We start from the raw sequence: 23,379 nt of genomic DNA, 5'->3' as shown, positions 1-23,379 counted from the left end.
TTTTGCCATTTAATCTCTCCTGCCTTCCGCTCTGTCACAGACCTTCAACCACTCCCTGTGGCAGTGAGTTCCACATTCTCGCCACTCTGGGTAAAGCAGTTTTTCCTGAATTCCCGATAGGATTTATTAGTGACTATCTTATATTGATGGCCCCTAGTTCTGGTCTCCCACAAGAAGTGAAAACATCTACTGTACGTCTACCCCATCGAACCCTTTCATCATCTTAAAGACCTCTTATCAGGTCACCCCCTCAGCCTTCTCTTTTCTGGAGAAAAGAGCCCAGCCTGTTCGGTCTTTCAATAATAATAATAAAAACCTCTTGTGGCCAACAGCGACCGTTATTGTGTTTCCATTAACAAGCAAGCAGAAGAATTTCTCGCGTTCTGAGCAAACTGGTGTTGATAAGCTGCTGGAGAAACCCTTCATTAATTAACGAGCTGTCACCATGTTTCCTGAGAGGAGTCATGTTCGTGAATAGAACTATCTTGTGAGTTGCCACTCTGAAGTCAAGTTGTACACTGATGACCATGAGAGCTCACAATATCTTTTTGTTTTGGTTTGTATGACCACTTGCGATGATTTTGGAAAGTTGCAGTTTATAGAACGTTTAACTGGAACATAAGAACATAAGAAATAGAAGCAGGAGTCGGCCATTCGGCCCCTCGAACCTGCTCCGCTATTCATTAAGATCAAGGCTGATCTGATCCTGGCCTCAGCTCCACTTCCCTGCCCGCTCCCCATAACCCTTGACTCCCTTATCAGTCAAAAATCTGTCTATCTCCATCTTAAATATATTCAATGACTCAGCCATGATATTGAATGGTGGAGCAGGCTCAAGGGGTCAAATGGCCTACTCCTGCTCCTTGTTCTTCTGTTCCCCACGGCTCTTTGGGGCAGAGAATTCCAAAGATTCACGACCCTCAGAGAAGAAATTTCTCCTCATTTCTGTTTTAAATAGGCGACCCCTTATTCTGAAACTGCCCCTCGTTCTAGATTTCCCCCACGAGGGGAAACATCCTCTGCATCTGAAAGGAATGAGGTGTTTTTAACGGTTCCCATATAGCGACAGAAATTATGCAGCATGTTTTCAGCACACCATGATGAGGCAAATTATTAGATTCAAATAAATTTAAAGTAATTGGGGGGGAAATTGAGAGAGGATTTGAGGGGAAATATTTTCACCCAGTGGGTGGTGGGGTCTGGAACTCACTGCCTGAAAGGGTGGTAGAGGCAGAAACCCTCACCAATTTACAAGTATCTGGGTATGCACTTGAAGTGCTGTGTAACCTACAGGGCTACGAAGCAAGAGCTGGAAAGTGGGATTAGGCTGGATAGCTCTTTGTCGGCCGGCGCGGCCATGGTGGGCCGAAATGGCCTCCTTCCGTGTGCCGTCTGTTTCTATGATTCAACAACTGGAGTTTATTCCAAGTGAAAATAATGACTTGCAGCACAGTGGATTGATGAGTCAACCAGTATGCACACCATGGCCCCAGGTTATCTTGTAACCTGGAGCTGACCCATGAGTCAGTTGTATGTGACCAACGCCTGTACGTCTCGTCTAATTTCCCTCGCCACTCCCTGCATCCTCACTGTGTTGGAATCAGGACGGTCTCTAACTTTGACAAACATTCTTGTTTCGTAGTTCTGGAACTCCCTCTCTCTTTCCTTCCTCCAGCTTTTAAAACCCAGCTACTGCTTTCTGCTTTACCTCATTTACATGTCAGCCGTGGCTCAGTGGGTAGCACACTCGCCTCTGAGTCAGAAGGTTGTGGGTTCAAGTTCCACGCCAGGGACATTGAGCACATAAATCTAGGCTTACACTCACATTGCTGCATTGTCTTTTGGATGAGATGTTAATCTGAGTCCCCATCTGCCCTCTCAAGTGGACATAAAAAGATCCCATGGCACTAATTTGAAGAGGAGCAAGGGAGTTCTCCCCGGTGTCTGGCCAATATTTATCCCTCAACCAACATCATGAAAACAGATCATTTGGTCATTTAAGAACATAACCTAGGAAATAGGAGCAGGAGTTGGCCATTCGGCCCCTCAAGCCATTTAATAAGATCATGGCAGATCTGATTGCTGTTATCACATTATTGTTTATGGGAGCTTGCTGTGCGCAAATACGCTGCCGCGTTTCCCACATTACAACAGTGGCTACACTTCAGAAGTACTTTATTGGCTGTAAAGTGCTTTGGGACATCAGGTGGTCGTGAAAGGTGATGTATAAATGCAAGTCTTTCTTTTCATTTTTTTCTTTTTTGCTCTTGACCTTGGTGCCTTGGCCCCTCACCTAAGATTTCTCCAAATGGAAAAACTTTTACGTTTGTTATTTTATCATGTAAACATAGAAACATAGAAAATAGGTGCAGGTGTAGGCCATTCGGCCCTTTAAGCCTGTACCGCCATTCAATGAGTTCATGGCTGAACATGCAACTTCAGTACCCCATTCCTGCTTTCTCGCCATACTCCTTGATCCCCTTAGTAGTAAGGACTTCATCTAACTCCTTTTTGAATATATTTAGTGAATTGACCTCAACAACTTTCTGTGGTAGAGAATTCCACAGGTTCACCACTCTCTGGGTGAAGAAGTTTCTCCTCATCTCGGTCCTAAATGGCTTACCCCTTATCCTTAGACTGTGACCCCTGGTTGTGGACTTCCCCAACATTGGGAACATTCTTTCTGCATCTAACCTGTCTAAACCCGTCAGAATTTTAAACATTTCTATGAGATCCCCTCTCATTCTTCTAAACTCGAGTGAATACAAGCCCAGTTGATCCAGTCTTTCTTGATGTCAGTCCCACCATCCTGGGAATCAGTCTGGTGAACCTTCGCTGCATTCCCTCAATGGCAAGAATGTCCTTAGGAGACCAAAACTGTACACAATACTCCAGGTGTGGCCTCACCAAGGCCCTGTACAACTGCAGTAAGACCTCCCTGCTCCTGTACTCAAATCCCCTCGCTATGAAGGCCAACATGCCATTTGCTTTCTTAACTGCCTGCTGTACCTGCATGCCAACCTTCAATGACTGATGTACCATGACACCCAGATCTCGTGGCACCTCCCCTTTTCCTAATCTGTCACCATTCAGATAATAGTCTGTGTCTCTATTTTTACCACTGAAGTGGATATCCTCACATTTATCCACATTATACTTCATCTGCCATGCATTTGCCCACTCACTTAACCTATCCAAGTCACTCTGCAGCCTCATAGCATCCTTCTCGCAGCTCACAATGCCACCCAACTTAGTGTCCTCTGCAAATTTGGAGATACTACATTTAATCCCCTCGTCTAAATCATTAAAGTACAATGTAAACAGCTGGGGCCCCAGCACAGAACCTTGCAGTACCCCACTAGTCACTGCCTGCCATTCTGAAAAGTACCCATTTATTCCTTTTTGCTTCCTGTCTGCCAACCAGTTCTCAATCCACATCAGCACACTATCCCCAATCCCATGTGCTTTAACTTTGCACATTAATCTCTTGTGTGGGACCTTGTCGAAAGCCTTCTGAAAGGCCAAATACACCACATCAACTGGTTCTCCCTTGTCCACTCTACTGGAAACATCCTCAAAAAATTCCAGAAGATTTGTCAAGCATGATTTCCCTTTCACAAATCCATGCTGACTTGGACCTATCATGTCACCTCTTTCCAAATGCACTGCTATGACATCCTTAATAATTGATTCCATCATTTTACCCACTACCGATGTCAGGCTGACCGGTCTATAATTCCGTTTTCTTTCTCACTTTTTTTTTTAAAGTGGGGTTACATTGGCTACCCTCCACTCCATAGGAACTGATCCAGAGTCAATGGAATGTTGGAAAATGACTGTCAATGAATCCGCTATTTCCAAGACCACCTCCTTAAGTACTCAGGGATGCAGTCCATCAGGCCCTGGGGATTTATCGGCCCTCAATCCCATCAATTTCCCCAACACAATTTCCCGACTAATAAGGATTTCCCTCAGTTCCTCCTTCTTACTGGACCCTCTGACCCCTTTTATATCCGGAAGGTTGTTTATGTCCTCTGTAGTGAATACCGAACCAAAGTAGTTGTTCAATTGGTCTGCCATTTCTTTGTTCTCTGTTATGACTTCCCCTGATTCTGACTGCAGGGGACCTACGTTTGTCTTTACTAACCTTTTTCTCTTTACATATCTATAGAAGCTTTTGCAGTCCATCTTAATGTTCCCTGTAAGCTTCCTCTCGTACTCTATTTTCCCTGCCCTAATCAAACCCTTTGTCCTCTTCTGCTGAGTTCTAAATTTCTCCCAGTCCCCGTGTTCGCTGCTATTTCTGTACAATTTGTATATCACTTCCTTGGCTTTAATACTATCCCTGATTTCCCTTGATAGCCACGGTTGAGCCACCTTCCCTTTTTTATTTTTACGCCAGACAGGGATGTGCAATTGTTGTAGTTCATCCATGCGGTCTCTAAATGTCTGCCATTGCCCATCCACTGTCAACCCCTTAAGTATCATTTGCCAATCTAGCCAATTCACGCCTCATGCCTTCAAAGTTACCCTTTAAGTTCTGGACCATGGTCTCTGAATTAACTGTTTCATTCTCCATCCTAATGTAGAATTCCACCATATTATGGTCACTCTTCCCCAAGGGGCCTCGCACAACAAGATTGCTAATTAATCCTCTCTCATTACACAACACCCAGTCTAAGATGGCCTCCCCCCTAGTTGGTTCCTCGACATATTGGTCTAGAAAACCATCCCTTATGCACTCCAGGAAATCCTCCTCCACCGTATTGCTTCCAGTTTGGTTAGCCCAATCTATATGCATATTAAAGTCACCCATAATAACTGCTGCACCTTTATTGCATGCACCCCTAATTTCCTGTTTGATGCCCTCCCCAACATCACTACTACTGTTTGGAGGTCTGTACACAACTCCCACTAACGTTTTTTGCCCTTTGGTGTTCTGCAGCTCTACCCATATGGATTCCACATCAGCCAAGCTAATGTCCTTCGTAACTATTGCATTAATCTCCTCTTTAACCAGCAATGCTACCCCACCTCCTTTTCCTTTTATTCTATCCTTCCTGAATGTTGAATACCCTTGGATGTTGAGTTCCCAGCCCTGATTATCCTGGAGCTACGTCTCTGTAATCCCAATCACATCATATCTGTTAACATCTATTTGCACAGTAAATTCATCCACTTTATTACGGATGCTCCTTGTATTAAGACACAAAGCCTTCAGGCTTGTTTTTTTTAACACCCTTTGTCCTTTTGGAATTATGATGTAGTGTGGCCCTTTTTGTTTCTTGCCTTTGTTTACTCGGCCTTCCACTATTGCTTTTTACCTTTCTACCATCTGTTTCTTACTCCATATTACTTCGCCCTGTCTCGCTGCATAGGTTCCCATCCCCCTGCCATATTAGTTTAAACACTCCCGAACTGCATTAGCAAATGTTACCCCCAGGACATCAGATTAAAAGATTAATTGTCGACGGATCTCCTTGAGAGTTGCGTGTGATCGTAAAATGCTCGTAACCTTTTGGGTTGCACCTTCCCAGTGTTGACCATATCTCACAACAGCCTGCTCATCATCATCATCATCATCATCAAAATGTTATGAGGTGACTATTGAGAAGTATAATTGTCAGTTATTAAGTGGTGCACAACCTGCTAAGAGCACATTTGAATAGGGGACTTGTGTGAAGTCCAACGCATTCTGTCAAGGGGAACCGATAGCAAAGTGGTTATGTTACAGGGCTAGAGAGCCAGAGGTCTGGGCTAATTATCCAGAGACGTGAGTTCACATCCCATGGCAGCTGGGGGAATTAAATAACTGCAATAAAAGGCCAGTGCCAGTAATGGTGATCATGAAACTGCCAGATTGTCGTAAAAACCCATCTGGTTCACTAATATCCTTTAGGGATAGAAATCTTCCGTCCTTAACTGGCCTGACTCCAGACCTACAGCAATGTGGTTGATTCTTAACTGCCTTCTGAAATGGCCCAGCGAGACACTCAGTTGTAAAAGGTGGCTCAATTAGGGATGGGCAATAAATGCTGGTCTTGAGCGATGCCCACATCCCAGGAATGACTAGAAAAAAAACATAACAAAAGAAATAGGAGCAGGAGTCGGCCATTTGGCCCCTCGAGCCTGCTCTGCCACTCAGTAAGATGGTGGCTGATCTCTGACCTCACTCCACTTTGCCGCCTGATCCCTTGATTCCCTTAATGGAAGGATCAAGCTGAGGATAGTTCAACATTAGAATGGATACACCTGCTGACGAGCGTATTTGAGGGGATGCAAGTACATGACGTCTGTACGTAGAATTGCACTGAATGTACGGCACAGAAACAGACCATTCGGCCCCACGGGTCCATGCCGGCGTTTATGCTCCACTCGAGCCTCCTCCTGTCTTTCCTCATCTAACCCTATCAGCATAACCCACTATTCCCTTCTCCCTCGTGTTTATCCAGCCTCCCCTTAAATGCCTCTATTTATCCGGAACTGTGGTTTTACATCCGCCCCACAGATCTTCACTCGAATGTTCCCCTGCTCCTCCCTGGAAGGTGCCGATTGTAGTTTGGAGATGGTTCTGGCAGGCCTCCACTGCCTCTCTAGTGCCCTTTCTCAATATGAGCCTGAAGAATAAGTGTCAGCAAGCTATTTGGCCCTGCTGCTCATCGCAGTAAGTTTATACCCTGTCCCCAGCTGACACGCAGGCACTTCCCCAGGAAGGTCGCTGCTGAGATTGTGAATCACTGTGTGGGAATTATGGACGTGATTTTGTGCCCGAATTCTCTGTTCCTCATAAAGATGATTGGGAAGCACGAATACCAATCAACACGGAGAGAGAGAAAAATAAATCCATTTTGAATTGTAAAGTGGCCCTGTTAATCTAGGCTGACACTCCCAGTGCAGTGCTGAAGGAGTGCTGCACTGTCGGAGGTGCCGTCTTTCGGAAGAGATGTTAAAGCGGGGCCCCGTCTGCTCTCTCAGGTGGACATTAAAGATCCTGTGGCACTATTTCGAAGAAAAGGGTAGAGTTCTCCCCTGTGTCCTGGGGCCAGTATTTTTCCCTCAAACATAACAAAAACAGATTATCTGGTCATTATCACATTGCTGTTTGTGGGAGCTTGCTGTGCGCAAATTGGCTGCTGCGTTTCCTACATTACAACAGTGACTACACTTCAGAAGTACTTTATTGGCTGTAAAGTGCTTTGGGACGTCCTGAGGTGGTGAAAGGTGCTATAGAAATGCAAGTCTTTTTCTTTGTTGCATTTCAGTGTTGTAATTGCGACTGTACTGTGCTCTGTCTTTCAGCGGTGGCTGGCTGCGTGTCATGTCTGAAACTTCTCTTGGACCATGAAGCCACTGTGAATGTCAAGGACGGGGTAAGTTCTGATAAAACCTTGGCGACGGGCTGTTCTTGGTAGGTGAGTGGGTAAAAGCTGGAAATCGTAACATGATTTTGTTTTTACCTGAAGCTTTCTATCCATATTATTTTAGCTTTTAAGAACTTTTTAAAACCCACTTGATTTGGATAGCTACAGCCAGCTGATGACCCAGTTAAGGAATTTGATGCCTATGGGTTTGTACATCGAAAGTACGGCACGGGAGCAGGCCATTCGGCCCCATAGCTCCGTGCCGGGGTTTATGCTCCACACGAGCCCCCTCCCACCCCTCTTCATCTCACCCCATCACCATATCCTTCTATTCCTTTCTCCGTCATGTGTTTATCCAGCTTCCCCTTAAATGCATCTCTGCTTTTGGCCTCAACCACTCCTGTGGCAGCGAGTTCCACATTCTCACCACGCTCAGGGTAAAGAAGTTCTTCTTGAATTCCCGATTGGATTTATTTGTGACTATCTGCTATTTAAGGCTCCTCATTTTGGATTCCCCAGAAGCAGAAACATCTTCTCTACGTCTACTTTATCAAACCCTTTCATAATCTTAAAGACTTCAATCAGGTCACCTCTCAGCATATTCTCTCCTGGTTAAAATGTGCCGACCAGTTCAGTCTTTCCTGATAGTTACAGCCACTCAGTTCTGGTGTCATCCTTGTAAATCCTTTTGGTGCCTCTATCTTTTTGTTGTAATGTGGAGACGAGATCTGTTCACGGTGCTCCAAGTGCGGTCTAACCAAGGTTCTGTGCAAGTTTAACACAACTTCTCTGATTTTCAATTCTTTTCATTGGGAAATGATCCCCAGTACTTTGTATTTGTATGGCCTTGTTAACCTACTTTGCAGAGTCTACTGCTGCTGCGTTCATAGAATCAGAGATTTACAGCACGGACGGAGGCCATTCGGCCCATCGTGTCTGCACCGGGCGACAAAGAGCTACCCAGCCTAATCCCACTTTCCAGCTCGCGGTCCGTAGCCCTGCAGGTTACGGCACCTCACGTGCACATCCAAGTACTTTTTAAATGTGGCGAGGGTTTCTGCCTCTACCGCTCTTTCAGGCAGTGAGTTCCAGAACCCCACCACTCTGGGAAAAAAAATTCTCCTCAAATCCCCTCTAAACGTCCGACCAATTGCTTTAAATCTATGCCCCCTGATTATTGACCCCTCTGCCAAGGGAAATAGGTCCTTCCTATCCACTCTATCTAGGCCCCTCATAATTTTATACACCTCAATAAGGTCTCCCCTCAACCTTCTCTGTTCCAAAGAAAACAACCCCAGCCTTTCCAGTCTTTCCTCATAGCTAAAATTCTCCAGTCCAGGCAACATCCTCATAAATCTCCTCTGTACCATCTCCAGTGCAATCATATCTCTCCTGTAATGTGGTGGCCAGACCTGCACGCAGTACTCCAGCTGTGGCCTAACTGTTGGGAGGGCAGTATCTCGTTAATCACTGTATGCCACCTCTCTCTGTTGCAGGACGGGCGGACTCCCCTTGTGCTGGCCACACAGATGTGCCATCCAGCAGTCTGTCGGCTTTTGCTCGATCGTGGAGCGGACATCAACTCGAGGGATAAACAAAACAAGTAATTACAAAAAACAAATGTAGATTTTAAGTTTTGCTTAAGTTCAACTTTCAATTTAGTTTAGTTTAATTACAGGGCTTGACAGGGTAGATGCAGGGAGGATGTTTCCCCCTGGCTAGGGAGTCTAGAACCAGGATAAGGAGCCGGCTATTTAGGACTAAGATGAGGAGAAATTTCTTCACTCAGAGGGTGGTGAATCTTTGGAATTCTCTGCCCCGGAGGGCTGTGGAGGCTCGGGCGTTGAGTATATTGAAGACAGAGATCGCTAAATTTTTGGATATTAAGGGAATCGAGGGATGTGGGGATCGGGCGGGAAAGTGGAGTTGGAGGTCGAAGATCAGCCATGATCTCATTGAATGGCGGAGCAGGCTCAAGGGGCTGAATGGCCGACTCCTGCTCCTAATCCTTATGTTCTTGTGTAAAAGGGGGAGTCGCTGCTGCCGGTGCTCGGCTGGTTAAGATGGGAGGTGGCAAAGACATCCAGACCAGGTCGGACCCTGGTTTGAGCTGAGGGCAACGTGGTTGGTCTCCCGCGGAAGTCCCGCCCCGGCCGCGAAATTGCAGTTACCGTCCCTCACAGGAAGTGGAACGAAATGTCGCGCGCTCCACTTCCTTTTTGGGGGCGCAACTCGAGTGGGTTCGACAGCCGCTACGCTGACTCGTTTCAACACCCCTCCCCTTCCGTTAAAGGGGGGGGTGGGAGTGGAGGGGCTGCGAACTCTGCACGGCTATTTCAAGGCGGTGCCTCTTGGGGGGGAGGGGGGGGGATAGAATGAAGGCAGAGCCGGTGGTTGCACGGGTATGGGAACGGAGGCTGCCAAGGTGGGAACAGTCTCGGATCCAGGAGCAGGATCTTGGTCCTGCCTCTCATTTGTTGTTGGCAGTGGTGGTGCGGAACCTAGGGGTGGAGTGCTGCGCTCCGGGACCACTGGGAGGCCTGTGCCAGCAGTGTTCCTGGCTATCGCCCCCAGGGCCTCCGCCATCCGCAGAATGATGCCGGAGATGCTGGCCAGCTGTCGGGATATGCCCCCCAACTTGGCCACCAGGGCTGCAGGGTGCTGGGCCGCTGCTCAGCACCGAGATGGAGTGGCGGGCTGCACAATGGCGGTCCAGACCAAGTGGCAATAAAATAGCAGCACGCAGTTCAGCGCACCTCCCCTTTAACCCCCGCCTTACGAGCGTAGATGGCCCGGTTCGCGACCTGTGAGGCTGGCGCTGATCTCGCCCGCTCGAGGGGCGCTGGCCAATTTTCGCCACGGGACTGAAAGGGGTTGTCGCAAGCGACGGCCTGGGGCGCTAATCGTGGAGAGCAATGCTGCCGTGTTCGCGTCTCCGCTAATTCTCGCACAACTTGGCGGGAGCCGATAGTGACACCCCCCCCCCCCCCCCACAACGGGCAAAAACAGTTTCACGCCCTTCCGGAGATGTTAACGGGCCGATAAAAAGGGTTAGTTTCGCCCCCACAGTCTCTGCGAGCAGTCCCAAGTGTTTGTATGTGAAGTTTGCTGATTGGAATTTCTACTCCCTGGTCATAGCCTTGTGACCCAGAGGCCACTGAGCCAGACCGACACAAACCTCCTCAGAGGATGCAAGCATTGAGCCAAACTAAATGGGTGTTTTATTTCTTGCCTCATTGCAGTGCCCTGTGTAATAGGTTTACAGATTGCGCTGGGTCCCACTGCTCTTCATCTTGTGTGACCTTTGCTGATGATGGCATGTTCAACAGAGATAATGGTGACTCATGCTGCCTCTCTGCGAGAGAAACTGTTTCATAAACAGCGCTGGTCAGTGGGAGTACAAGTCATGTATGCTCTTCAGCACTTGGATAAGTCATTAACTGCTGAGACAGGAGAATATCATGATGAGAAAAATGCTGGGCATGTCTCAACCCTTTCATCCAGCACGAGATTCAAAGCTTGTTACAACTTGGAGAGTTGTACACCCGGTTATCTGTAATCTCTCCCGATCTCTCTAATCTCCAGCCCCACAACCCACCGAGATGTCTGCGCTCCTCTAATTCTGCCCTCTTGAGCATCCCTGATTATAATCACTCAACCACTGGTGGCCGTGCCTTCAGCTGCCTGGGCCCCAAGCTCTGGAATTCCCTCCCTAAACCTCTGCCTCTCTTTCCTCCTTTAAAACGCTCCTTAAAACCGACTCTGTGACCAAGCACCTGCGCTTATTTCTTCTCGCATGGCTCGGTGTCAAATTTATTTGTTTTGTCTTATAACACTCCTGTGAAGCACCTTGGGACGTTTTACTACGTTAAAGGCGCTATATAAATACAAGTTATAACTTCTCTCGTGGGTCCTGTATTAACCTGCCGTTTCCCATTTCAGGACAGCTTTGATGCTAGGGTGCGAGAATGGTTGCAAGGATGCAGTGGAGGTCCTCTTGAATCGCGGGGCTGATGTTACTTTGACGGATGAGCACGGTCACAAGTGTTTGCACTATGCACAACTCTCCAAAAGCCCGGAGTTGCTGGCTTTGGCCAGAGCTGCAATGGAGAAGAAGGTTAAAGGTGAGATCATTGATGCACATACAGACTCCATACAAAAGTGCAGGTAGCATTTACTGCAGAACATCATTCAGTTCATGTTACAGGAAAAGCAGCTCTGATGTGAATTGGCACACAGCCTTCGATTTTTTCCCCATTTCTCTTCCCTGCCCCCTCCCCACACCCCCCCCCCCCCCCCCCCAAACCTTTTGAAGTATGAATGTATGATGGAACGGTGGCACAGTGGGCAGCACACTCTCCTGAGTCAGGTTGAGAGTTCAAGTTCCCACTCCAGGGACTTGAGCACACAAATCCAGGCTGACACTCCCAGTGCAGTGCTGAGGGAGTGCTGCACTGTTGGAGGTGCCGTATTTTGGATGAGACATTAAATCGAAACCCCGTCTGCTCTCTCAGGTGGGCGTAAAACATCCCGTGCCACTATTTTGAAGAAGAGCAGGAGAGTTATCCCCAGTGTCCTGGCCAATATTTATCCCTCAATCAACATCACTAAAACAGATTAGCTGGTCATTAGCACATTGCTATTTGTGGGAGCTTGCTCTGTGCAAATTGGCTGCCGCGTTTCCCATATTACAACAGTGACAACACTCCAAAAGTGCTTCATTGGCTGTAAAGCGCATTGAGACATCCGGTAGTTATGAAAGGCGCTATATAAATGCAATTCTTTTCTTTCTCACTTTCTTCTCTCTCTCTCTCTCTTTCTCTCTTTCTTTCTCTCTGACACTCTTTCTGTCTATCAATGGATAGGTTTTCTAGTTCAGAGATTGCTGGAGGTACACTGTAGATTCTGTAACGTGGAAGGGCAGGTTATGCCATTTTACACGTAACCTCCACAGAACCCTGATGGCGGTATGCACACAATAGTCGCTTGTTGTTTTTTTCCCTTTCCAGATGTTGACCCACTTTGTCTTTCCAGCGTTTTCAGTGTTTATTTCAGATTCCCAGCGTCTATAGTTCCCTTTTTATATTTCACCCCCCCCCTCTCATCTCATTGCTGCTTCAGTAAAATTGGTAGCAGGAAATCCCTTGATCAGCTGTAAATTGATCAATCAGCATTCAGAAGATTAGGCTTTGCGGAGGTTCTTATTCTGACGGTGCGTGATTAGCGTGTGCTTAGTCACACAGCTTTTTCGTTGGCACAGAAGGTCTGAAGAAAAATAAGATGCCACACGGGGCATTCTGACAACCGTACAAGTGTGTCTGACTGAATGACACAGCAATGTTGAAGGTTTGAAGGATGTGCGACATTCATGACATTCTCTGTGGCATGGTATGGTTCCTGTGTGTTCGGAGAAGGCAAAGATGCATCACCTGTGGAATGCTGTCGATTATAGTCTGAGTTGTCAAGTTAGATTAATGTCCTGGGGTTATTGCTCAAGTACTTTCAGGGGACTAAGAAATATCATGCAACTTTATTTGGGAATTGTTGGATGTGGTTGGAGGACGAGTAAACTGGGTTCAGTACGTGAGAGCGTGTCTCACCCCTTGAGCTTTGCAGTGTTAACTGCAGTGCAAGTTTGAAGCACTGGTTTATGGGATATTAGGCAAGTGACCAAAAGCTTGGTCAAAGAGGGAGGTGAAACATTTTAACACTTCATTTTTAATGTTTGATTTTGATGTCAGGAGTGGCTCCATGTTTTCCTCGCATTACCATTTGACTTGGTGTGCAGAGCCCAGTCATCATCATAGGCAGTCCCTTGGGATCGAGGAAGACCTGCTTCTACTCTTGGCATGAGTCCTTAGGTGGCTGAACAGTCCAATACGAGAACCAACAGTCTCTGTCACAGGTGGGACAGACAGTGGTTGAAGGAAAGGGTGGGTGGGACAGGTTTGCCGCACGCTCCCTCCGCTGCCTGCGCTTGATTTCTGCATGCTCTCGGCAACGATACTCGAGGAGCTCAGCGCCCTCCTGATTGCACTTCCTCCACTTAGGGCGGTCTATGGCCAAGGACTCCCAGGTGTCAATGGGGATGTTGCACTTCATCAGGGAGGCTTTGAGGGTGTCCTTGTAACGTTTCCTCTGCCCACCTTTGGCTCGTTTGCCGTGGACGAGTTCCGAGTAGAGCGCTTGCTTTGGGAGTCTCGTGTCTGGCATGCGAACTATGTGGCCTGCCCAGCGGAGCTGATCAAGTGTGGTCAGTGCTTCAATGCTGGGGATGTTGGCCTGGACAAGGGCGCTAATGTTTGTGCGTCTGTCCTCCCAGGGGATTTGCAGGATCTTGCAGAGACATCGTTGGTGGTATTTCTCCAGTGACTTGAAGTGTCTACTGTACATGGTCCACATCTCTGAGCCATACAGGAGGGCAGGTATTACTACGGCCCTGTAGACCATGAACTTAGTGACAGTTTTGAGCGACTGAACTTCAAACACCCTTTTCCTCAGGCAGGCGAAGGCTGCGCTGGCGCACTGGAGGTGGTGTTGGATCTCATCCTCAATGCCTGCTCTTGATGATATAGGCTCCCGAGATATGGGAAGTGGTCCACGTTGTCCAGGGCCACGCCGTGGATCTTGATGTTTGGGGGGCAGTGCTGTGCGGCGAGGACAGGCTGGTGTAGGACCTTTGTCTTACTAATGTTTAGCATAAGGCCCATGCTTTCCTACGCCTCGGTAAATATGTTGACTATGTCCTGGAGTTCAGCCTCTGTGTGCACAGACGCAGGCGGGCATCCACGTACTGTAGCCCGCGACAGAGCTTGGAGTGGTCCTGGACCTGGCCTGGAGACGGCGAAGGTTGAACAGCTTCCCACTGGTTCTGCAGTTTAGTTCCACTCCAGCATCAAAACATAGCTCTCTCCTCTTTTAAGATCCTTCTTTAAAACCTACCTCTTTGACCCAACGTTTGGTCACCTGTCCTAATGTCTTTCTGTGCATCGGTGTCAAATTATGTTTGATAATCGCTCCTGTGGAACATTAAAGGCACTATATAAATGCAAGTTGCTGCTGTTATTGGCCAGAATGTGTTGGAGTCCCAGTGTCAGCCGTGGCTTAGTGGGCAGCACACTCACCTGTGAGTCAGGTGGTTGTGGGTTCAAGTCTCATTCCAGAGACGTGAGCACATAAATCTAGGCTGACACTCCCAGTGCAGTGCTGAAGGAGTGCTGCGTTGTCGGGAGTGCTGTCTTTCACGTGTGACATTAAACTGAGGCCCCGTCTGCTCTCTCAGGTGGACATAAAAGATCCCACGGCACTATTTTGAAGAAGAACAATACCCCTGGTGTTCTGGCCAATTTTTATCTCTATCCACTTAACAAAAATAGATTATCTGGTCATTATCACATTGCTGTGTGTGGGAGCTTGCTGTGTGCAAATTGGCTGCTACGTTTCCCACATTACAACAGTGACTACACTCCAAAAGTACTTAATTGATTGTAAAGTGCTTTGAGACGTCCACAGAACTCCCCTGATCTTCGAAGTAGTCATGGGATCCTTTAGAGAGAGCAGACTGGGCCTCGGTTTAACGTCTCATCTGAAAGATGGCACCTCCGACAGTGCAGCGCTCCCTCAGCACTGCACTGGGAGCCTCAGCCTAGATTTATGTGCCCTCAGATCCCTGGAATGGGGACTTGAACCCACAACCTTCTGACTCAGAGGCAAGTGCTACGCACTGAGCGGCAGCTGGCACTCTGATATAAAACTCTGGTTTATCCATTCATAATAAGAAGAGACAGTAAAAGCGGGAACATTTTCCACTGTATAATTAATATTGTGTTTTATCTAGTGAAATGGGACATAATTGCCTGAGAAAAGCAGTTGTTTATGATTGATGGGATACCTAATGCCTTGGAACAATCGACTCTCTATATACTCTTGCATCATCTGAATGGCTGGTTCACATGAAGACTGGGATGGTGTGTGCATTACCTAATGCAGATAACCCTTAAATAAAACCGCAAGTGCAGAAATCTGAAATATAAACCAGAAAACTACTGGAAATATGTCATGGGTTCCCGCAAGTTTGGAAGAGAGAGAAGGCAGATTAATGTTTTGGGTTAGAAACCCTTAAATTGCCAAATAGGCTTCAGAAGGTATTCAGAAATCCTGAGCTCTGAGCAGGGACCCATATTCAAGTGTCGGCCATGGCTCAGTGGGTAACATAGAAACATAGAAAATAGGTGCAGGAGTAGGCCATTTGGCTCTTCGAGCCTGCACCACTATTCAATAAGATCATGGCTGATCATTCACCTCAGTACCCCTTTCCTGCTTTCTCTCCATACCCCTTGATCCCTTTAGCCATAAGGTCCATATCCATGCTGACCCTGCCTGACCGAATTTTGCTTTCCAAATGTCCTGCTACTGCTTCTTTAATAATGGACTCCGACATTTTCCCAATCACAGATGTTAGGCTAACTGGTCAATAGTTTCCTGCTTTTTGTCTGCCTCCTTTTTTAAATAGGGGCGTTACATTTGCAGTTTTCCAATCTGCTGGGACCTCCCCAGAATCCAGGGAATTTTGGTAAATTACAACCAATGCATCCACAATCCCTGCCGCTACTTCTCAAGATCTTAGGATGCAAGCCATCAGGTCCAGGGGATTTATCTGCCTTTAGTCCCATTATCTTACTGAGTACCACCTCCTTAGTGAGTGTGATTGTGTTAAGTTCCTCCCGCCCCCCCTATAGCCCCTTGGCTATCCACTGTTGGAATATTGTTAGTGTCCTCTACTGTAAAGACTGATACAAAATATTTGTTCAGAGTTTCTGTCATCTCCATGTTCCCCATTACGAATTCCCTGGTCTCGTCCGCTAAGGGACCAACATTTACTTTAGCCACACTTTTCCTTTTTATATACCTATAGAAAGTCTTGCTGCTTGTTTTTATATTTTGTGCTAGTTTACTTTCATAGTCTATCTTCTCTTCTTAATCATGTTTTTAGTCGTTCTTTGCTGACTTTTAAAAGCTTCACAGTCTTCTGTCCTCCCACTAGTTTTGGCCACTTTGTATGCCCTTGTTTTTAATTGGATACTGTCCTTAATTTCTTCAGTTAGCCACGGATGGCTATCTTTTCTCTTACACCCTTTCCTCCTCACTGGAATATATTTTTCTTGAGAGTTGTGAAATATTTCCTTAAATGTACATCACTATTCACCAACTGTCCTACACTTTAATCTATTTTCCCAGTCCACTTTACCCAACTCTGCCCTCATACCTTCATAGTCTCCTTTATTTAGTACGCTGGTTAGAGATCCAACGTTCTCATCCTCTGTCTGGATTTGAAATTCAATCATGCTATGATCATTTATTCCGAGGGGATCCTTTACTAGGAGATTGTTTATTAATCCTGTCTCATTACACAGGATCAGATCTAAGATAACTTGCCCCCTGGTTGGTTCCGTTACACATTGCTCAAGGAACCTGTCCCTTATGCACTCTATGAACTCCTCCTCAAGGTTACCCTGACCAATTTGATTTGTCCAATCAATGTGGTGGTTAAAATCACCCATGATTATTGCTGTTCCCTTTTTACAAGTCCTCACTATTTCCTGGTTTATGCTCCGACCAACAGAGATACTACTGTTAGGGGACCTATAGACTAATGTCCACCAGTGTCTTTTTCCCCTTTTTGTTCCTTATCTCCACCCAAACTGTTTCAACATTCTTATGGTGGCCTTGTGGGCAGACCAGGCGCTGTGGGCATTCTGCGTCTCGGAGTCATCAAGGGTCGCCAGGTTGGCGGTGAGGCGCTGGCTGTATAGGGCTCTCTCTTGATTGGGCCTTTGAGTATCCCGGCATTGATTTTTCTGTGACATTGCTTCTGTTGCCGTCGCCACTTTGGGGCTATATTAATGTTGATGACAGAACGGATTAAGCGGTGGTCCGTCCAGCCGTCGTTGGCTTCTGTCAAAGTGCGGGTGTTGCGCACGTCCTTGCGGTCTCTGGCTCGGACATTGATGTAGTCGAGCAGATGCCAGTACTTGGAGCGAGGGTGTTGCCATGAGGCCTTGTACTTGTCTCTCTGGCAGAACAAGGTGTTGGTGATGACAAGGTCATGTTCTAAGCATTTTGTCAGGAGCAGGGTACCACTGGAGTTGGTTTTCCCTACCCCCTCTCTGCGAATGATGCCTCCCCAGAGATCTGTGTCAAACAGAGAGTTTGAAGGCTAAGACCTCAAATCTGGCACCAAGCTTATGGGCTACAGGGTAGTAGTGATACCCACCCTCCTATATGGCTCAGAGATGTGAACCTTATACAGTAGATGCCTCAAAGCACTTGAGAAGTACCACCAACACTGCCTCCAAAGATCCTGCAAATTCACCGGGAGGACAGATGCACCCATGTCAGTGTTCTCGATCAGGTCAACATCCCCAGCATTGAAGCACTGACCACACTTGACCAGCTCCATTGGGCGGGCCACATTGTCCGCATGCCTGACACAAAACTCCCAAAGCAAGCGCTCTACTCGAACCTCCTACACAGCAAGCGAGCCCCAGGTGGGCAGAGGAAACGTTTCAAGGACACCCTCAAAGCCTCCCTTATAAAACGCAACATCCCCACCGACACCTGGGAGACCCTGACCAAAGACCACTCTAAGTGGAGGAAGAGCATCCGGGAAGGTGCTGAGCACCTCAAGTCTCGTCGCCGAAAGCATGCAGAAAGCAAACGCAGACAGCGGAAGGAGCGTGCTGCAAACCAGATTCCCCACCACCCTTTCCTTCAACCATTATCTGTCCCATCTGTGACAGAGACTGTAATTCCTGTATTGACCTGTACAGTCACCTGAAAACTCACTTTTAGAGTTGAAGCAAGTCTTCCTCGATTTCGAGGGACTGCCTATGATGATGATGAAATGGGATAGATTCAGAACAGGTCTATCAGCTCAAAACTGGGCAACCATGAGGTGATTTGAGCCATCAGCAGCAGCAGAATTATATTCCACCACAATCTGTAACTTCATGGCCCGGCATATCCCTCACTCTACCGTTACCATCAACCCTGGGAACCAACCCTGGATCAATGAAGACTGTAGAAGATCATGCCAGGAGCAGCACCAGGCGTACCTGAAAATGAGGTTCCAACCTGGGAAAGCTGCAACTACATGCATGCGAAAAAGCGGAAGCAGCATGCTTTAGACAAGGCTAAGCGATCCCACAACCAACGGCTCAGATTAAAGCTCTAGTCCTGCCACATCCAGTCTTGAATGGTGGTGGATATAAAACAACTGATTGGAGGAGGAGGTTCCATGAACATCCCCATCCTCAATGATGGCGGAGCCCAGCATGCGAGTGCAAAAACCAAGGCTGAAGCGGAGCAGGAGTAGGCCACCTGGCCCCTCGAGCCTGCTCCGCCATTTAATAAGATCACGGCTAATCTGATCTTGGGCTCAGCTCCACTTCCTTACCTGCTCCCCATATCGCTCACAAATCTGTCTATCTCCACCTTAAATATATTCAATGACCCGTCCTCCACAGCTCTCTGGGCCAGAGAATTCCATAGATTTACAACCCTCTGAGAGAAGAAATTCCTCCTCATCCCAGTTTTAAATGGGCGGCCCCTTATTCTAAGTCTATGTCCCCTAGTTTTAGTTTCCCTTATGAGTGGAAATATCCTCTCTGCATCCACCTTGCCGAGCCCCCTAATTATCTTTTATGTTTTGATAAGATCACCTCATATTCTTCTGAACTCCAATGTGCATAGGCCCAACCTACTCAACCTATCTTTATAAGTTAACCCCCTCATCTCTGGAATCAACCCAATGAACCTTCTCTGAACAGCCTCCAATGCAGTATAGCCTTCCTTAAATACGGAGACCAAAACTGTACGCAGTGCTCTAGATGTGGCCTCATCAATACCCTGTACAGTTGTAGCAGGACTTCTCTACTTTTATACTCCATCCCCCTTGCAATAAAGGCCAAGGTAACGTGCTCATCTGCGTCAGAAGTGCTTTTGCATCAATCCTTACTCTAGGGACTTGAGCACATAAATCTAGGCTGACACTCCCAGTGCTGTGCTGAGAGAGTGCTGCACTGTCGGAGGCGCTGTCTTTTGGGTGGGACATTAAACCGAGGTCCCGTCTGCTCCCTCAGGTGGATTTAAAAGATCCTATGGCACTGTTTTGAAGAAGAGCAGGGGAGTTATCTCCGGTGTCCTGGCCAATATTTATCCCTCAGTCAACATAACAAAAACAGGTTATCGGGTCATTATCACAATGCTGTTTGTGGGAGCTTACTGTGCGCAAATTGGCTGCCGCGTTTCCCAGCGACTGCAATCCAGAAGTATTTCATAGGCTGTAAAGCACTTTCAGCCGTCTGCTGGTAGAGAAAGATGCTGTATAAATGCAAGTCTTTTTATATAATGAAAGATTGAACAGGCAGGGGCTCTTTGGAAAAGTGAAGGCTGAGGAGTGATCTGAAAGAGATCTTTAAAATTATGATGGGGTTTGAGAGGGTAGATGCAGAGATGTTGTTTCCATTTGTGAGGGACTCCAAAACTTGGGACCATAAATATAAGACAGTCACTAATAAATCCAATATGGAATTCAGAAGAACTTCTTTACCCAGAGTGTGTTAAGAATGTGGAATTCGCTGCCACACGTAATGGAGGTGAATGCCATAGATGTTTTAAGAGGAAGCTGGATAAACACATGAAGGAGAAAGGAAGAGAAAGATATGGTGATGGGGTGAGATGGAGATGGAGAGGGGTTGGAGGGGGCTCGTGTGGAACATAAAACCCCGGCACGGAGCCGTGGGGCCACATGGCCTGTTTCTGTTTTTTTTTAAATTGTTCAAAGATGTGGGCATTGCTGGCAAAGCCGGCATTTATTGCCCATCCCTAATTGCCCTCGAGAAAGTGGTGGTGAGCCGCCGCCTTGAACCGCTGCAGTCCGTGTGGTGAAGGTGCTGTTAGGGAGGGGGTTCCAGGATTTCCACCCAGCGACGACGAAGGAACGGCCGATATATTTCCAAGTGTGTGACTTGGAGGGGAACTTGCAGGTGAAGGTACTGTCCTTTGAGGTGGTAGAGTTCGCGGGTTTGGGAGGTGCTGTTGGAGAAGCCTTGGCGAGTTGCTGCAGTGCATCTTGTAAGCGGTGCACACTGCAGCCACGGTGCGCCGGTGGTGGAGGGAGTGAATGTTCTGTGCTGTGAATTCTGTGTCGTTCTATGTGGAACGGTGGAGTGTATCTATTAAAAATGAAGTTATTCCCTGGCTTCCTATTATTTACAAATGTAAGTGGGTGGCTGCAACACAGAAAGTTGTAAATAATGTGCCCTGTGTCTTAAGCTGCTCCAATGTTATTGCTGAATGAATGTTAAGTGGGGAATTTTTTTTTGGAACTTCCTGCTCAAAACTCTCAGTGCAATTTTAATTAAAGAATGAGACGATGTTGATGTGGTTGGTGGTTGAATGAATGTGTTTTATTCCATTCCTGTTGCCACAGGAACTCTCTCATTCTGTAATTAGAAATAATTTCACTTCAGACAAACTGAGCCAGTTTCTTTTCGTGCTTTGATTTTAGTTTTTAAACCTCAATACTTTATGGTGACGTGCCTATTGCCGGGTTTGTAAACTTGCCATCTCAGAAATGGATTTTATTTTGAATCTGATTTACTTCGACTATAATTTTCTGGTTCTATTTACACCTATGCAGCATCTATAAGCATAGTTGAGGACGGCCAGTTAGCTTAATGCCATCATTGCAAATCTCTCCACATTCAGAAAACCTTTCTCAACAAATTGAAGAGACCTCGCCTCCTCAGATTTGCAATTTGAGCTGAATCCTGTGCAGCACCCTCTTCTCTGAGTCAGAAGGTTGTGGGTTCAAGTCCCACTCCAGGAACTTGAACACAAAAATCCAGGCTGACACTCCCAGTGCAGTGCTGAGGGAGCGTCGAACTGTCGGAGATGCAGTATTGAGGAAGCGTTGCACTGTCATGGTGCCGTCTTTCAGATGAAACGTTAAACCGAGGCCCCGTCTGCTGTCTCGGGTGGATGTAAAAGATCCCATGGCACTGTTTCGAAGAAGAGCAGGAGAGTTATCCCTGGTATCCTGGCCAATATTTATCCCTCAATCAACATAACACAGATTATCTGTTTGTGGGAGCTTGCTGTGTGCAGATTGGCAGCCGCGTTTCCCACATTACAACAGTGACTACACTTCAAAAAGTGCTCCCTGTGATGTTTAAGGAACCATTCAAAATCACTCACCAGGCCCTCCTTTGGCCATGCTCCTGGGTTCCAGACCGGGCAAGCCTTATCTAGAGTTGCTAGCCCTCCAGGATTGTCCTGGAGTCTTCAGGAATTAAAGATTATAAAAATATTGGAGGCGGGGGGGGGAAGCTATTTGACTGGGTGGGGCAGTTAGAGACGGGAAGTGATGAAATCTCCAGGAAAATGACCAACCAGAGTTGGTGACCCTCACATTATCGGGCATGTGGTTAATGCGTTGCATGTGTCCAGATTACATCATCAGGATGCAACTTTGCCATTGACATTAGGCCCCTTCTGGTGTGGGAGACTTTCCTGAATTCAGGCAACTTAAACCATCCTGCTGAGGTGATGAGGAGGGCAGGGTGTTGTAATCGACCGTTTAGTGCTATGAGGGCAAGGAATTGCATTGAAGTAGATTGGATATACGGCACAGAAACAGGCCATTCGGCCCAACCAGTCCATGCCGCCGTTTATGCTCCACTCGAGCCTCCTCCCGTCTTTCCTCATCTAAATCTATCAGCATAACCCTCTATTCCTTTCGCCACCATATACTTATTTAACCACTCCTTAAATGAATCGATACTATTCGCTTTAACCACTCCCTGTGGTAACGAGTTCCACATTCTCACCACTCTCTGGGCAAAGAAGTTTCTTCTGAATTCCCTATTGGATTTCTTGGTAACTATCTTGTATTGATGGCCTCTAGTTATGCTCTTCCCCACAAGTGGAAACATTCTCTGTGTCTACTCTGATTAAAAAGCTTTCATTATTTTAAAGACCTCGATTAGGTCAGCCCTCAGCCTTCTCTTTGACACAGCCTGTTCATCCTTTCTGCAATGGTATAACCTCGCAGCCCTGGTACCATCCTAATAAATTTCTTTTGCGCCCTGTCCAGTGCGCCCCCCTCCTTTTTATAACATGGTGACCAGAACTGTACGCAATACTCCAAATGTGGTCTACCCAAAGTTTGATGCAAGTTTAGCATAACTTCCCTACTTTTTAATTCTATCCCTCTAGACATAAACCCGTGTGTTTGGTTTGCTTTTGTTATGGCCTTATTGACCTATGTAGCAACTTTGTATTGGTAACTCCCAGATCCCATTGCTCCTCTATCCCATTTAATTTCTTGGAGGGCAAAATTGCCCCTCGCCCCGATTGGGGCGGTAACCTCCCAGGGCCGGGACCTTTATCGCTTGGCCCGGTCGTCCCGTCCCGTCCCGACACAGAATTGGCCAGTGCGACCATAAACGCAAGCGAAGTGCTTCCCTGGAGGGGCGCGCTCCCGGGGCGGCAGCGCCACGCTGCGACGCGCTGAGGAGACCAGCGTTACACGGATAGTCCGCGTAGTGCTGAAGTGCTACAACGCTCCTCCCCTTCCATTAACGGGGAGGGCCGCTGTGCACACTGCAGGCCCTTTGGTGGGCCACCAGGGACGCGATCGACCCTGGCAGCCCGGCATCCATAACGGAGTGCCGGACTGCACGATGGCGGCCCGGTTGATGCCAGGGCCGCCATTATCATCGGCCGACAAATTAAAATGGAGGCCCCGGGACGCCAAAGGCCGCCCCTTTCAGCGGCGGAATTTTGCGAAGACCCGCGAAGCTGACGCTGACATCTACCCGCGTCAATCTCGCGGCCTGAGGGGCGATGATGTAATTGCCGGTTGTGCGCCGGCCCGGGACGCTAATCGTGGGCTGTGGCACGGCCAGGACAGCGTGCCCCCCCCCCCCACCTGGAGAAGCGCCCTCTCCTGGGC

General features: G+C 47.4%; 1 protein-coding gene across 2 annotated transcripts in view; it reads left to right on the top strand.

Moving 5' to 3' along the window:
- uacaa (uveal autoantigen with coiled-coil domains and ankyrin repeats a) overlaps positions 1-23,379 on the top strand; it is a 171,541-nt gene that overhangs the window by 99,894 nt on the left and 48,268 nt on the right. For both annotated transcript variants that reach the window (XM_070858555.1, XM_070858554.1), the window contains exons 6-8: positions 7,300-7,370; positions 8,858-8,964; positions 11,304-11,485. In XM_070858555.1, coding sequence (XP_070714656.1) covers positions 7,300-7,370; positions 8,858-8,964; positions 11,304-11,485 — 360 coding nt within the window. The remainder of the gene's footprint in view (positions 1-7,299; positions 7,371-8,857; positions 8,965-11,303; positions 11,486-23,379) is intronic.

This window comes from Pristiophorus japonicus, chromosome 17 (genome assembly GCF_044704955.1).
Source record: "Pristiophorus japonicus isolate sPriJap1 chromosome 17, sPriJap1.hap1, whole genome shotgun sequence".
NCBI classification, from domain to species: Eukaryota; Metazoa; Chordata; class Chondrichthyes; family Pristiophoridae; genus Pristiophorus; species Pristiophorus japonicus.
This window is presented reverse-complemented; position numbering and strand designations above follow the sequence as displayed.